This window comes from Carassius carassius, chromosome 39 (assembly GCF_963082965.1).
Source record: "Carassius carassius chromosome 39, fCarCar2.1, whole genome shotgun sequence".
Classification (NCBI taxonomy): domain Eukaryota; kingdom Metazoa; phylum Chordata; class Actinopteri; order Cypriniformes; family Cyprinidae; genus Carassius; species Carassius carassius.
In genome coordinates, this window is record NC_081793.1 from 16774563 (window position 1) to 16792115 (window position 17553).

The following is a 17553-nucleotide window of genomic DNA, read 5'->3' on the forward strand; positions in this document are numbered from 1 at the left end:
GCAGTATATGTTGTTAAAATTCAATATATGTTGCCAAGCTCTACTTACATGTTAGGATGTCCTCATCCCACTCCTCCTTCACCATTCTAGAACTCCCTCCTTTCTGTCTGTGGTCATCTCAAGAGAGGGAACACTGTGTCTAAGTTGTCTGTCATGCTTAAGCCTATGCATTATTAAGACTGTGTAACTTACCCCATCTCTTTTATCAGAAACATTTCAGTTGACTACTTAATTCAGTGTCTATGGTAATTGAGGTCTTTTATGCATTACATGTCAGTTCACAGAATGAGAGACAGAGCGGTATGGATGACTTCACCCATCGGCCTGTGGTTCCCAGGACCTATATTTTATTATTCTTTCTCTCTCTAAAGTCAGGCAGACACATGCTGCTGCTGGCCTTTAGCGAGGGCTCTGTTGTGCACTCCTGCTGCAACACATTACCTCCATGTCTCCCAGCCTTCCAGCAGCAGCAGCAGCAGCACATAAACCAGCACTGTAACGTCAGGGATCTAAATTATTCACCCGCACTGACCTACTTGCAGGGTGTTTGAGAGCTGGGAGTGAACAGATATCACTGCAAGGAAAATGGCAACCATGTGATTATAGCAACCAGTTTAAAACAACTGTGCAGGGTGCCCTCCCACTCCCATTTTCCTCTCCCTTTCGTCTCTTTCTCTTTCTCTTTCCGTGTTGTTTCATGTGGTCCTCGTGGCTGTGATGATGGTGAAAGGTCCTGATTGGCGTGGGCATTGCCCCGCAGCCTTGTGGGCAGACTGTGTGAGCTCAGAGAGACAAATCAATGTCTTTCCTCCCTGCGCGCACACACTCAGCCAGTCCTGCATTTCTATTGGGACAAACACACATGCCTGTACACGTTTGGCCAGCTGGCGAATGTATACACACTCTGGCTAATTGCAGAAAGAGAGAGAGAAGTGTGAAGACTGGCACTAAATGGATGCCACCAGAGCGACGTCGTCAGATGGAATTTTCTGCCGTAGCACTGAGAGCAACGTCGAACTCGCTGCCTTTTTGCATAGTTGATGGAGAATTCCTGCACAGAGAGACGTTCTGAGCTATTAAACCTCAGTCGGATACCATCTTTGGAATTCAAACCGTGAAATCTCAACATGGCTTTCTTTCCCTTCGGAACCATCACTGGAGCAGAGGCAAGATTTCCTTCAGTATTTGGTGTTGTGCGCGACTCAGCACCGTGTGTTTTCATTGATAGGGCTTGTCTTTAGATTTGCTTCCTATGGTTTTATTTCAGATTAAAAGACATGTTTGATGAGATTGTTTTCCAGCGGGAAGGAATGATGTGAGGGAATTTGATACTCCTCACACCACATGTTCCTGCGTGACTGTCTTTATTAAGTAAACTGCTGGCAAAATTGCATTTGTCAAGGGATTTGTGAAATCTTTGTGTATGTGCGAGAATGTGTTTGTGCTGCTTTAAACAATATTTCCGACTGCCTTGATTTGGAAGTCTCTCCAGACTGTACAATAAGGAGATATGAGCACAGAAACAGTAGTTTTTGCAGAAATGTTGTGACCTTTGATGGTTAGGATAACTTTGATCACGCCTGTGAGTCAAAGCAAAGAGGACTTGTGAGAGATGTCAGAGTGGAAGTAGAGAGGACATTTCCTTTTTCGCTCCTCTCTCTCTCTTTCACAGCATGAGGCCTTAGATGACACAGCAGCCCTATAAAACTGTAATAATGCCACTAGGTGTTTTGACTAACCCTTCGTCTCTTCTATGTCTCTCTGGTACAGGATGATCTTCTGGTAGCGTCGGCAGAATGTCCCAGCGACGATGAGGACATTGACCCTTGCGACCCAAGTTCAGGTGGGTTAGGTCAGTCATCTTTCTTTTATATTATTACCGTCCATATGTATTCTTTTGTTTCAAAATTGTTCACCATTTTTCCATCATTCTGTTTGAAACCACTCCATGAAAGATTATTTGACTACAGTACAAGTAAAATAACGCAAATCCATTTTCTGTGTAGTGTCTGCTTACAATAATTTGGGGGTGAATCAATCCTTACATTTGACATTTTACAAATCATTACAAAAGTGGTGTTAAAATGCCAAATGGCAGCATTTCTCACAAATTCAGCCAAGTGGATACATTGTACAGCGGAAAAATAAAAACAGTCCGAGAAATAATGTGTCCATTGTGTCATGTGCAATGAAATTCCAGCAAGAAGTAATTTTCCTGTTCACACTGAATGCGAAAATTCAACGCAACACAACAGCCAATCATAACAGCGAGAGCGAAGTGAAGAGCGTAAAAACCTAGAACACTTGTTGTATTTTCAGCACTTCAGTGAGGCGCCATCCATTTTGTGGTGTTCCTTTTGGATCTTGAGGGATTTGTCACCTTTATTTATATAGCGCTTTAAACAAAATACATTGCGTCAAAGCAACTGAACAACATTCATTAGGAAAACAGTGTCAATAATGCAAAAATGATAGTTAAAGGCAGTTCATCATTGGATTCAGTTATGTCATCTCTGTTCAGTTAAATAGTGTCTGTGCATTTATTTGCAATCAAGTCAACGATATCACTGTAGATGAAGTGACCCCAACTAAGCAAGCCAGAGGCGACAGCGGCAAGGAACCGAAACTCCATCGGTGACAGAATGGAGAAAAAAACCTTGGGAGAAACCAGGCTCAGTTGGGGGGCCAGTTCTCCTCTGACCAGACGAAACCAGTAGTTCAATTCCAGGCTGCAGCAAAGTCAGATTGTGCAGAAGAATCATCTGTTTCCTGTAGTCTTGTCCTGGTGCTCCTCTGAGACAAGGTCTTTACAGGGGATCTGTATCTGGGGCTCTAGTTGTCCTGGTCTCCGCTGTCTTTCAGGGATGTAGAGGTCCTTTCTAGGTGCTGATCCACCATCTGGTCTGGATACGTACTGGATCCGGGTGACTACAGTGACCCTCTGATCTGGACACAGACTGGATCTGGTGGCCACGGTGACCTCGGAACAAGAGAGAAACAGACAAATATTAGCGTAGATGCCATTCTTCTAATCATTCTTCAATAGCAAGTACATAGGTTGTTATGGGAAGTGTTTCCGGTTCCGGTTTACCTAATTAATGCAGCCTAAAAATCCTTTAACGGATTTGGATAATAAAAGCATATTAGTATGTTATGTGTATGCCAGGTTAAAGAGATGGGTCTTTAATCTAGATTTAAACTGCAAGAGTGTGTCTGCCTCCCGAACAATGTTAGGTAGGTTATTCCAGAGTTTGGGCGCCAAATAGGAAAAGGATCTGCCGCCTGCAGTTGATTTTGATATTCTAGGTATTATCAAATTGCCTGAGTTTTGAGAACGTAGCGGACGTAGAGGATTATAATGTAAAAGGAGCTCATTCAAATACTGAGGTGCTAAACCATTCAGGGCTTTATAAGTAATAAGCAATATTTTAAAATCTATGCGATGCTTGATAGGGAGCCAGTGCAGTGTTGACAGGACCGGGCTAATATGGTCATACTTCCTGGTTCTAGTAAGAACTCTTGCTGCTGCATTTTGGACTAGCTGTAGTTTGTTTACTAAGCGTGCAGAACAACCACCCAATAAAGCATTACAATAATCTAACCTTGAGGTCATAAATGCATGGATTAACATTTCTGCATTTGACATTGAGAGCATAGGCCGTAATTTAGATATATTTTTGAGATGGAAAAATGCAGTTTTACAAATGCTAGAAATGTGGCTTCCTAAGGAAAGATTGCGATCAAGTAGCACACCTAGGTTCCTAACTGATGACGAAGAATTGACAGAGCAACCATCCATTCTTAGACAGTGTTCTAGGTTATTACAAGCAGAGTTTTTAGGTCCTATAATTAACACCTCTGTTTTTTCAGAATTTAGCAGTAAGAAATTACTCGTCATCCAGTTTTTTATATCGACTATGCAATCCATTAGTTTTTCAAATTGGTGTGTTTCACCGGGCTGCGAAGAAATATAGAGCTGAGTATCATCAGCATAACAGTGAAAGCTAACACCATGTTTCTTGATGATATCTCCCAAGGGTAACATATAAAGCGTGAAGAGTAGCGGCCCTAGTACTGAGCCTTGAGGTACTCCATACTGCACTTGTGATCGATAGGATACATCTTCATTCACTGCTACGAACTGATGTCGGTCATATAAGTACGATTTAAACCATGCTAATGCACTTCCACTGATGCCAACAAAGTATTCAAGTCTATGCAAAAGAATGTTGTGGTCAATTGTGTCAAACGCAGCACTAAGATCCAATAAAACTAATAGAGAGATACACCCACGATCAGATGATAAGAGCAGATCATTTGTAACTCTAAGAAGAGCAGTCTCAGTACTATGATACGGTCTAAATCCTGACTGGAAATCCTCACATATACCATTTTTCTCTAAGAAGGAATATAATTGTGTGGATACCACCTTTTCTAGTATCTTGGACAGAAAAGGGAGATTCGAGATTGGTCTATAATTAACTAGTTCTTTGGGGTCAAGTTGTGTTTTTTTGATGAGAGGCTTAATAACAGCCAGTTTGAAGGTTTTGGGGACATGTCCTAATGACAATGAGGAATTAATAATAGTCAGAAGAGGATCTATGACTTCTGGAAGCACCTCTTTCAGGAGCTTAGATGGTATAGGGTCTAACATACATGTTGTTGGTTTAGATGATTTAACAAGTTTATACAATTCTTCCTCTCCTATAGTAGAGAATGAGTGGAACTGTTCCTCAGGGGGTCTATAGTGCACTGTCTGATGTGATACTGTAGCTGACGGCTGAATGGTTGCAATTTTATCTCTAATAGTATCGATTTTAGAAGTAAAGTAGTTCATAAAGTCATTACTGCTGTGGTGTTGGGAAATGTCAACACTTGTTGAGGCTTTATTTTTCGTTAATTTAGCCACTGTATTGAATAAATACCTGGGGTTATGTTTGTTTTCTTCTAAAAGAGAAGAAAAGTAATCGGATCTAGCAGTTTTTAATGCTTTTCTGTAGGATATGTTACTTTCCCGCCAAATCTAAATTTAGAGTATGATTTCGACAATGAGTAGGTCCTGAAACGTGTTGTCTAACACCAATAGAGTTCAGAATGTCTATAAATGCTGATCACAATGCATCGTTTTCATTATCAACATGGATATTAAAATCACCAACTATTAAAACTTTATCTGCAGCCAGAACTAACTCGGATGTAAAATCACCAAACTCTTTAATAAAGTCTGTATGGTGCCCTGGTGGCCTGTATACAGTAGCCAGTACAAACATAACAGGGGATTTATCATTAACATTTGTTTCTTTGGATAATGTTATATGAAGTACCATTACTTCAAACGAGTTATACTTGAAGCCTGCCCTCTGAGAAATCCTGAAATCGTTGTTATAAATTGAAGCAACACCTCCACCTTTGCCTTTTAGACGTGGCTAATGTTTATAACAGTAATCTTGGGGGGTGGACTCATTTAAAATAATGTAATCATCAGGTTTTAGCCAGGTTTCTGTCAAACAGAGTACATCTATATTATGATCAGTGATCATATTATTTACAAAAAGTGTTTTCGTAGAAAGGGATCTGATATTCAATAAGCCAAGCTTTATCATTTGTTTATCCATATTGCTTCTGTTTTTTATTTGTTGAACCTCAATTAAATTGTTAATCTTAACTTGATTTGGACGTTTTTTGTATTTTCTAGTTCGGGGAACAGACACAGTCTCTATAGTGTGATATCTAGGTGAAAGAGTCTCTATGTGCTGAGAATTAACTGACCTCTGTGACGGGAGGCAGCTAGCAGACGGTCGGTTTAGCCAGTCTGTCTGCTTCCTGACCTGGGCCCCAGTTAGTCAAGTATAAACACTAAGACTATTTGCCATATTTCTAGAGAGAAGAGTGGCGCCACCCCAGGAGGGATGAAGACCATCTCTTTTAAACAGGTCAGGTCTGCCCCAAAAGCTCGTCCAATTGTCTATGAAACCTATGTTATTCTGTGGGCACCACTTAGACATCCAGCCATTGAGTGATGACAATCTGCTATGCATCTCATCACCACGGTAAGCAGGGAGGGGACCAGAGCATATTACAGTGTCTGACATCGTGCTTGCAAGTTCACACACCTCTTTAATGTTATTTTTAGTGATCTCCGACTGGCGAAGTCGAACATCATTAGCGCCGGCATGAATAACAATCTTACTGTATTTACGTTTAGCATTAGCCAGCACTTTTAAATTTGCCAAGATGTCAGGCGCTCTGGCTCCTGGTAAACATTTGACTATGGTGGCTGGTGTCTCTATATTCACGTTCCATACAATAGAATCACCAATAACTAGAGCACTTTCATCAGGTTTCTCAGTGGGTGCATCACTGAGTGGGGAAAACCTGTTTAATGTTTTGATCGGAACAGAAGAGCGGTGTTTTGACCCACGACTACGCTGCCTCACCGTCACCCAGTTGCCCTGCTGCTGGGGCTCTGTTTCCGGAACCGAACAATGTACAGGAATCCCTGAGCTAGACGCATCCAAAGCCATATCTAGAGCCCTAACATTCTTACTGTCCTCAATTAAAGTTTGGATGTGTGTCTCTAATTCTGAAATCTTCTCTGTCAGCCTAACTATTTCCCTGCATTTATCACATGTGAATCCCTCATCAGCGACAGAGATAGATAAACTGTACATGTGGCAAGAGGTGCAAGAAACAATGATAGGAGAAGCCATTACTCACCGTGCTTGATGAAAATTCTTACTGCGGTTGTTTGATGAACTTGTGAAAAACTGGAGCGAGGGAGAGGAGAAAAGAAAACAGCGATAGGTTCGAATGAAAACGCTAATGACAAGCTAACGAGTGCTAACGCTTTGCAGGTGTACTGCACTCACGGATATAAAATAAAAGTGAACGATCAAAGTTAATCTGATAAGATTGATCGATAATATCAGAAATATGGTGTGAATTAAGTTATATTTTACCACTTTAAAAAACAGAGAGTGATAGTAAGATAAAGATTCTAGAGAAAAAAATTAAATAAAAACAGCTACACGGAGCTACAATTTGCTACAGAAGGCCAACAGGAAGTAGAGAAAACACTGTCCAACAGCGATTTGTCATATCCGATGTTTCTCAGCTTCCAAAAACAACCTTTACTAGGCTCATCTATGTTTGATGTTTAAAAATCCGAAGCTGCTGTGCAGAAATAGAAAATGTAGCGGCATTCACCGCTTGTTGCAGCTAGTTTAAACAGGAGCTCAGATTAACTCGAAAAAGCTTTTATCGTTTTGTTGCCAGTTAGGACTCGCTGTTACCTGAGCTGAGTTGTTGCTTGTGTGCTCATTTATCAAAGTATTCACAGTGTGCACTGAAATATATGTTTGTATAATCTGCCTTTTCCTCTTTAAACAGACTTTAATATCTCATTTAACCAAATTAAATCCTTTACCCTGTTTTTGTGCTGTAAATATAGTTTTTTTAATTTTCTTTTTGGCACAGAGGGAGCTCATTGCTTTGATGAGTTTTTAAATAGGTCATTATATTAAACAAACTTAAACTTGTGCCTGTCATCAAATTTCTTTGTGCTTCTGTATAATTTCAGCTCACATATTTTATTTTGACAGTTACATAAAACATATGCTAAAGCCTATTTTATTTTATTTTTTATTTTACCCATAATCGCTATTGTATGTCATTGCTTGTGTGCAGGTTAAAAAGACCTGGTGAATTTTGTTGAGGTATAAATTCAGAAAAGGCCAGAGAGCATGCTAGCGTAGCACATACTGCGTTTCTCATTTCTCCACGCAGCGGGCACATCCTGGTTACTCAGTCGACTGCGCAAACCACTTTCGACATGAAAAATGAAGCACAAAGGTTAACCCAATCTGGGTTCCTTCAGATGGCTTAGTTACAACCGCTAGTGGCCCATGCAGCAGTCATATTATACATGGGGCAATGAAAGCATGTCCATGACATAATAGAAAAACATGCTAACAAATCAGGCAATGTTCTTGATAATAAGCACAGAAAACAGAAGAAACATGTTGGCCAAAGCTCAGAAGGTCTCAGATAAATGATGTAACAGATCCCCAAAGTGTCCTCCTTCCACACAACATTTCTAAAAACAGAGCAGAGGTCGCCATCCATAATTCCCTGCTGTACTTTGTCATCTTCTCATTTCCTGCACCTGCGGGTTGCAGAGGATCGGGCCTAAGCTGTAAACGGCTTTGTCACAGGTGTTGTTTTGTCGAGCATTTGCGCACAGCCTGCAGCCGCACTGTCTCTCAGTTACTGTACCCTCTCCAACAGACATAAATCAGAAGAAACTATACCACACTATTCTACCTACCATACTACTCTCTGTGCCAGGGATAAATAGCCAGGAAGTGAGATTTACTCAATGGTCACGACTCATGGGAAATCTGCAACATATCCATTCTGATCGCTCTGTGTTAACCAGATGTGTTTTGTAACCATTTGCTAAGTAAAGTGTGTTAGCACAAGCTTACACTACAAGTTTTCCATTCGGTGTTGGCTAATAGTAAATATATATATAACAAGTGGGGCTGCACGATTTATCGAAATTGAATCAAAATCACGATTCGACAGAAGCTGCGATTGTCATGCGTATCTTTCAGTGAAGCACTGAAACTCCAAATACGCCCCGAAGAAGAAACCCAGGAAATGCCTATAGTGGTAGCTGGATAAACAGCAGATTTAACTGCTTTTAATGATTCAACATGACTAATAAACACATGACTATGACAATATCTGAGTTATTATTATTATAATTTTCATTAAAATAAAGTATATTTGTATATATTTTTTTATTTGTTATAAATGCAATGCCTTTATCACTGCTTAGAATTCTATGAAATATGTTGTGTGCCTTATTCTGTGTAAGAAGCCAATTCTCAGTGGGATATCTAATCTCATCAGGAGAGAAATCAATTTGGAAAAGAAATATTGATTTTTGGGTTACTTTCAAGTTTTTTCTAGCTTCATTCCTCTTAGTATTTTTAGTCCGCTCAGAACTGGGCTATAGAATAATATTGTTACTGTGTGAAAGAAGTAAGAACAATAACTTAAAGGTTTTTAAGAAAGGGGCAATCAGCTGGTCATTATTGCAAATTAAATCTTGACAGGGTGATAGACGACCCCAACGTGGAGTTAATTAAATGGCTTCTAACCATATGAATATGCAAATATGTTGACATGAAATATTGATGTGTGTTGAAGTTATTATTTTACCTGAGTGTTGTCTTAAAACGCGTTAGTTTACAAAACAAATGGCTTAGCAACAAGATAAGCACCCCAACAATATTATAGTCCTATTATTGCAATAAAACAGAAGTAGCAATGAATCAATTCTTTAGTATTGTGATGTACAAGGTTCCCAACCCTGATCCCTGGAGTATCCCCAACTAAGCATATTTTGTATGTTTCCCAAATTAGACTCACCTGAATCTCTACTAACATTGTGTTAGTAGAGACATCAAGACCTGAAATGGATGTGTCAAAGAGAGACGTCCAAAATGTATATTGTTGGGTTACTCCAGGAATAGGGTTGGGAACCAGTGGGAGATTTTATTTCCTACCCCAATCAAACACGGGGCCAATAGGGTCCATAGCTCCTAGGAGCATGGTTGGAGAAGTCTGTCGTTCCACTGGAAGCAGTGTTTATTTTAACAGCAGATTTTGATTTAGTTTTAGTCTTTTGACAAATTATATAGGTTTGATGTTAAGGTTGCATCATGAAACAGACACAGATTTAACTGCTGTCACACACATGAACAATTTATATAAATAAATTTAAATGAATCCTTATTAGGGTTACTAAAGTAATTCAGTCAAGAGCAATGAGTGATTTTCTCTCTTTGTTTTGTTGCTTGAGTAACATTAATGACAGACAACAGCAACTAAATTAGGCTGCTTTCCCTTTAAAACTGAATGCACAGGTGCTTTATACTGATACACATTCGATATTCTTTTTTATTTGTTTACACATCCTGTATTCTCCCAACTGTTCACTTAAGACGTAACCGAGTGTATTTACATGAATACTCATCAAAACATACAATTCGACACAATTTTTCTGTTAATGCGACGTGAAAGAGAGCCAAATTCAGTACTCGTTGTGTGAGAGTTGCTTTTCTGTGTGCGTGACTCAGGTGTGTGCATTTAGAAAACCTGACCGAATTGAGTTTTGATTGGCGTCATCATGCTTTTCAAATTTATCCATGTGTCTGCTCTTCTCTTTCTCCCAGATATTGACTTTTTTTACTTTTAGCTTACTGTATGTCCCACCGGATAGATCAATAGGCTGTTACAGTTCAAATGTTAGCGTCTAACCCCTTAACCATGCAGGAGATTCATTCGGGCTGGATTACTTCCCATAAATTGTCCCTGTTTAACATTTTTGTCCGTTTTTTTTTTCCTTGATGAAAATGTCAATAGATTTTCGTCATAGTTTTTGACATTCAAAAATGCGAAATTTATGACAAATTATTCGTCAATGAAATGATCCCTGACTGGAAGATCGAGTTAAGCAGTGTTTTTGGTTACCCAATTGACCTGACTAATATTTAGCATTGCCATGAATGATGGTGCATATTGGGAAATAGCTAAAAAAGTGAACTGCCAACTGAAAGCCCCAAGTACCAATCAGAATCAAGTGTTCTAGGAAGCTCTGTAATAATAGTTAATGTTAAATGAACCCTGTGATTGTAATGAAGGGTTTCTCTCTCTTTTCCTTTCCTTTGTGTCCACAGCTCGACCTCCACTGCCTGAGGCCAAGGGTTACCCCAGCCCAGAAGTGATTCGGGAGTCCAGCAGCACCACGGGCATGGTCGTAGGCATTGTCGCGGCAGCCGCCCTTTGCATCCTAATCTTGCTTTACGCCATGTACAAATACCGAAATCGTGATGAAGGCTCGTACCACGTGGATGAGAGCCGTAACTACATTAGTAATTCTGCCACACAGCCCAACGGAGCCGCCGTCAAAGAAAAGCCTATTGGCGTGCCCAAAAATAAAAAAGATAAAAAGAACAAGGACAAGGAGTACTACGTCTGATCTCACAGACTTTCTCCCCGCCCCTTACAACCCAACCATAGATCTTGTGCTCTGAACTCACACACAAAAGGGGAGGGGAGATCCACCTGTGTATAACAATTGTGAAAAAAAAAAATTTGAAAAAGACAAAACTGTCTTAGATTGACCTAAGACACAATATACTGTTACTAACAACAAGAAAACATAATTTATAACCAAGCACACCAGAACTTTACTAAGCTGAAAAGTGTGAAAAGAACTGCTCAAGAAGAATCCACGTAGTCAATACAGTTGTGGATCACTGAGAGACAAGGCCATTGGTTAGAATTAAGTGTATTTCATATTATGTTGCCTGTATATGTGTTGCCGGAATATTTTCGTTCTAAAGCCAGACAAACCATCTGCAACAATCCAAACAGACATTCACCAATGGGACAGACGGAAAAGGAATGAAGGACTTTAAAATGAGATGCTTCCTATGATTTTTAAATCAGCCAAAGTATTTGACTCCCTTTTCTGATGGCAGTATTCCAGGTTTGGATGAGAAAGGACCGCTCCTTGTAGGATCCGAACTGATTTCCATTCGGTGGACAGAACCTTGGTGTCATAGAGAATTGTGGAGGCCTTAAATATCAATCCAAGTGTAAAGGATGGATGGATTTTCTTTCTGTTTGTATGTTTGTCAAATGATGACAGATGACGACAAGGAATACCGGGGCCATTCGGGATAGATTGAGGAAAATCTCCATGCACGTAAAGTATCTTATTACATGTTTATATACGGTGCAAAGACTATCTGTGTGCTCTCTGGACTGTGGCTGAAGTGGTGTTTTATAGCCTGTTAAATAGATGATGCCAACTACAGTATACCTGCTCTTCAAACTTTTTTTTTTTTTTTAAGAAAAAACCAAGGTGAAAATAAATGAAAAACAGAAAATTCAATGTTAATGTGTTGCTATAGCGATAGAACCTTTTCTGCCATTAGCTATACAGTTTTTATTTTCCCTCCTTTATGTGCATCTCCAACATCTGTTCTTTTTTTTTTTTTGACATACTCCTTCCTTTTTGTTTATTTCTTTGTTTGTTTTAATTTATTTTTATTTTTTCTTTGCAATTGCTGTTGTGTCAACATTAAAAGACGAGTATGAGTATAGGTTTTGGAAAGCAAACAGACATGTGGAAAACAAGATTTTGGACTGTTTAAGCAATATCCTCTTGCTTGTCTTAGTGACCAAACAATTTATGCATGGTATTTAGGACTCCGAGTCTGCAGAGAGACAATATCATAATTTCAAAAAGTAACAAATGAATTCAGCCCCCCCAAAACTGAGTATTGGATTATAGCTAAAAAGCACAAAGACACAAAAACAAACCTTCAAAAGTGTTGCAAACATTCTTCTCTCTGCTATCTTGTACTGTGTGGAATGTACAAGAGGTATAAACTATGACATTCTGAATAAAATGTTGCTTTTTGTTTTTTGCGTGTTTTTTATTTGTGTACAATTTTTCTATAATACCTTCTTTTGTTTTTATTGTGACAATTATTTGATGAACTCAAAGTGAAGATTTATTATGAAAAAAAAATAGTTTTGAAAAATCTAATGAATAAATAAAATATTAAGACCTATGACAGCATCTGTTCTTTGTTCTTTATATATAAAACACATTAAAGGGCTTTAGAGAATGTTGTGGTGTTCAATTATTTATTTCTTCATTGTTTTTACGCATTTTTTTAAGAGCCATGTTATGTTAATTCAACAACAAAATACTTTGATGAATCTTTATCTTTAAATCTCCACACACGTGACATCAGAAATTAAACTTTTTCGAAGCGTCAGCTCTTTTTAGTTTCACTTAGTACAGTACTTTGTTACACTATAACATCCTGTTAATAAACAAAAAAACGCTACTTTATGGTTAAAAAAAAAAAAAATCCCAGGGAGCCCTGTGGGGTGTGTTGAGCTGTGTACAGATATTGAATGAAGCTATCGATCGGGCATAACAAAGAAAACACACAGTTCTGTAATTTTTTTTATCCAAGAAAAAGATGTCATGATAAAAGCTCTGGCAGAGGTGGACAGTGAGGCGGATGGTTCAGGATACTGCTTCTCTTTAATTTTCCGCACAGGAGGAGGCCACGGAACAGCTGGTGTGAAATAACTACCCCTACTGGGAGGCATGCGCTGTAATTTATGATTCATGAATTATTCACACCCGCCATAGACTTTTCATCAGGCCTCATTTCAACATTCTTTGCGGAGGGAGTGTGGGAGGGAGGGGCAGCTGGACTGGAGGTCTGTCAGAGCCGGCCTTGAAAAAAACCTCTGTGATGGTTTTATTTAATTGTCATAATCAAAGTTGGTGGTTGGGGGGGGTCACAAATGTGGACTGTAGATGATCTTTTGTTATCAAAAGAACTTGTGTTATTAATCATGTGTAGTTTTGGGATTCAAATATGGTTTTTAAAATTGCATGCGGTTTTAAGATATATAAAAAGACTCCATCTCTTTCAGTACTGGCATCATTCATCATGAGGTTTCACCTTGAAGGTTCTGTATGATTGATTTCAGGACATAGCACCTTGAATTTAACACCCTGTTCTCTTGTCCTCAACTTGATATTTTTCTCGGTCTCTAAAATCGACCTGACATATGAACATTTAAGCAGTTTGACATTTGTTACTGTTCTGTGAATGTAAAAAATATTTTCAGTGGTGGGCTTAGTTTAATAAATGGCTCTCATTACCTGGGTCTAAAAAATATTCAATTAAACCAAGATATTATATATATATATATATATATATATATATATATATATATATATATATATATATATATATATATATATACAATGTGACTATGAGACGATTTACAGAAAACGTACTCGGTTACTAAACGTAACCTCGGTTCTCTCTAGAAGAGCGAACGAGTACTGCGTCTTAGCTAAGACGCTACGGGAAAAGTCTCTTTTCACGAAATACTGAAGCAAAAAATTATCCTTAATTTTGTATTTTTGTAAAGCGCATTTGCAGCAGTACACAGCCATAGGCGAGACGGCTCGTTCGCTCATTGGCTTGTTCTGCGGCAACTGCACAGCCTATCGAGCGCGGGCTGATGCAACATTAGACCAATAAGGGCGCTTCGCGCCCTTCTTGCCACTTCCCGCCGAAACGGGTGTGGCCCAACCTATAAAAGGAGCTCGAAAAGGCTGACTCACCTGATTTATTTCATCGCCGAAGCGAACCAGAGTGAATCGTGCGCACGGCAGAGAACGCAGTACTCGTTCGCTCTTCTAGAGAGAACCGAGGTTACGTTTAGTAACCGAGTACGTTCTCTTACGAGAGCTCTCTCGTACTGCGTCTTAGCTAAGACGCTACGGGAACCCAGTGTAAAACGCCGTGCGCGCAGGGATCACACACCAATAAACCTGAAGCAACGCCCAGGATTTACAGTGCACAGTCACCTGAGGGACTCGCAGAGAGTCCAGGACAGAAAAGGGAAAAAGCCCTCCGTCCCATATCTAGCAGCATCCGTAGATGCGGCAATATGACGTCACACAGCCGAGGCAAGGCCTGACCAATGTGGCAATGCGGGTCTTACGCAATACTGCCCATATAACAGTCGGCAGCGCATAGCGCTCGTGAACTCAGAATTCCCCTCAGGGCCCTGATTCGCCTATACCGACAGCAGCCTTGCTTGCAAGGCGGGAACCTCCAGGTTATAGAACCTGATAAATGTAGACGGCGAGGCCCAACCTGCCGCCATACATATATCCTGCAAGGAGATCCCAGTAGACCATGCCCACGACGAGGCGATGCCTCTTGTGGAGTGTGCTCTGACGCCCAACGGGCACTGAAGGCCCCTGGAAGCGTAAGCTAACGCTATGGCGTCAACTATCCATCTGGATAGAGTCTGTCTCGAAACAGCCATTCCCTTGGAACGCCCACCGAACGAGACAAATAGCTGCTTCGTCTGCCGAAAGGCAGCAGAGCGAGACACATAAGCTCTTAAAACCCTGACAGGGCAAAGAAGACTCGAGTCTCCATCCTCCCCTGACACCGGCAGGGCAGACAGGGCAATAACCTGAGCCCGAAACGGTGTGTTGAGGGATTTCGGCACATAACCGTGCCTAGGTTTGAGTATGACTGGAGCCCAAACTCCAACCACGACTGGCTCACCGAGAGCGCGTGCAAATCACCCACACACTTCACAGAAGCGAGAGCCAACAAGAATACTGTCTTGAACGACAGATGCTGAAGGCTAATCGATTGGATAGGCTTGAAAGGGGGACCTTTCAAGGCCTCCAAAACCGCCGCGAGGTCCCACATAGGGACTGACGGAGGTCTGGGAGGATTCAGCCTCCTAGCTCCTCTGAGGAACCGGATGACTAAATCATTCCTTCCTATTGACTGACCGGACGCCGTTTCAGAAAACGCCGCGATGGCAGCCACATAAACTTTGAGCGTGGATGGGGCTCTGCCCTTATCCAACAGCTCCTGAAGGAAGGAGAGGACCTCCGTCACCTCACAACTAAGGGGTGAATAACCTCGAGCTGTGCACCAGCTGGAGAACACCGACCACTTCGAGGCATACAGACGTCGTGTCGACGGAGCTCTAGCCTGAGTGATGGTATTTAGCACTCTCACTGCGAGATCAGCGGGTAACCATTGAGTGCCCATACATAGAGGGACCACAACTCCGGTTGAGGGTGCCAAATCGAGCCCCTGGCCTGCGAGAGGAGGTCTCTCCTCAATGGTACCGGCCACGGGGCGACATCTGCTAACTGCATCAAATCTGGGAACCATGGTTGGTTCTTCCAAAGAGGTGCTACAAGCAGTATTGAACATCTCGTTTCTCTCACCCGTTCTATCACCTGCGGAAGGAGGGAGACGGGAGGGAACGCATAAAGCGGGCAGCACGGCCATCTCCATGACAGCGCGCTTTCGTTCTTGGAAAAGAACGCGGGGCAGTGAGCGTCTTCATGGGACGCAAAGAGGTCCACCTCCGCCATGCCAAATCTCTGCCACAACAGCCGGACTGTTTGCGGGTGTAGAGACCATTCGCCCGTAGGAACATTGCCTCTGGACAGCCTGTCTGGACCCAGATTCTGCAGTCCAGGCACATGCACTGCTCTCAGCGAGCACACGTTGCGCTGAGCCCAAATCAGGAGGCGTTCCGTCAGCCTGCACAGGTTTCGGGACCCGAGACCGACCTGGCGATTTATGTAGGACACCACGGACATGTTGTCCGAACGGACTATGACGTGGTGGTCCTTGATATGGGGACAAAAGCGCGTCAGCGCGTTCTCCACTGCCAGCATTTCCAGGCAGTTGATATGATGGAGCTTTTCCCATTCTGACCATAGGCCAAAGGACGGTCTGCCTTCGAGCAGCGCTCCCCATCCCGAAGTGGAGGCGTCCGTCGACACCATTTTCACACTCGGGGAAGCCCCCAGGCTTACACCTGATCGGTACCAGCCGTTCGCTGTCCAAGGTGCTAGAGCCGCAACACAGCTCTGATCGACCTTGAAATGCAGCCGGCCAGACGCCCACGCTCTGCGCGGCACCCGAGCCTTCAGCCAGAACTGCAGGGGGCGCATGCGGAGCAGGCCCAGCCGCAGAACCGGAGATGCTGAGGCCATGAAACCCAGCATCTTTTGACAGTGTTTGAGCGACACAGTCGCGCCACAGCGGAAAGAACTCGCTGCACGCTGAATGCCCATCGCGCGCTGTGGTGACAGCCGCGCCGTCATGGAACACGAGTTCAGAACTATACCCAGAAACAGGATCGTCTGACTGGGGTTCAGTGAACTCTTCACCCAATTGACACTGAGGCCGAGCTTCTCGAGGTGATCGAGTAAAACGGCTCTGTGGTCCATGAGCTCCGCTCATGATCGGGCCAGAACCAGCCAGTCGTCCAAATAATTCAGCACTCGTGTGCCTCTGAGTCTAAGAGGAGCGAGCGCTGCAGCCATGCACCTCGTAAACGTACGAGGAGCTACGGACAAGCCGAATGGCAGGACTGCAAACTGGTATGCCTGGCCCTCGAAGGCGAATCTCAAATATCGCCTGTGGTTTGACGCTATCTGTATTTGAAAATACGCGTCCTTCAGATCTATTGACATGAACCAGTCCCCTCTGCGAATCTGCGCGAGGAGCTTCCTGGTCGTGAGCATTTTGAAACTGCGTTTCATCAATGCCTGTTCAGCTGTCTTAGATCCAGTATGGGCCGGAGACATCTCTTGGGCACCAGAAAGTATCTGCTGTACAGCCCCCCCTCGCTTTGAGACACAGGCTCTACAGCCCCTTTGCTCAACAGTTTTGATATTTCGGCCCGAAGTATGTGTGCTACTTCTGTTTTGACCGTAGTTTCGACGCGCGCTGAAAAGCACGGTGGGCGTCGAGAAAACTGTAGCGTGTAGCCTCTCTTTATAATGCCTAGCACCCAATCCGAAACCCCTGGAAGCACTGACCATGCATTTGCATGAATGGCTAAGGGCTGGATGCGAAACGCGCTCTGTTGACT

The 17553-nt window shown here is 42.1% G+C and overlaps 2 protein-coding genes across 20 annotated transcripts in view; both read left to right on the forward strand.

Moving 5' to 3' along the window:
• nrxn1a (neurexin 1a) overlaps nucleotides 1-12656 on the forward strand; it is a 182741-nt gene extending 170085 nt beyond the window's left edge. For 18 of the 19 annotated variants that reach the window (XM_059530949.1, XM_059530936.1, XM_059530943.1 and 15 more), the window contains 2 exons: nucleotides 1771-1852; nucleotides 10749-12656. In XM_059530949.1, coding sequence (XP_059386932.1) covers nucleotides 1771-1852; nucleotides 10749-11050 — 384 coding nt within the window. In that variant the 3' untranslated portion in view covers nucleotides 11051-12656. The remainder of the gene's footprint in view (nucleotides 1-1770; nucleotides 1853-10748) is intronic. The other variant, XM_059530938.1, reaches the window with a different exon arrangement.
• Nucleotides 1-17553, forward strand: part of LOC132121496 (phosphatidylinositol-glycan biosynthesis class F protein-like) — a 358018-nt gene that overhangs the window by 125464 nt on the left and 215001 nt on the right. The gene's annotated exons all lie outside the window — the stretch shown is intronic.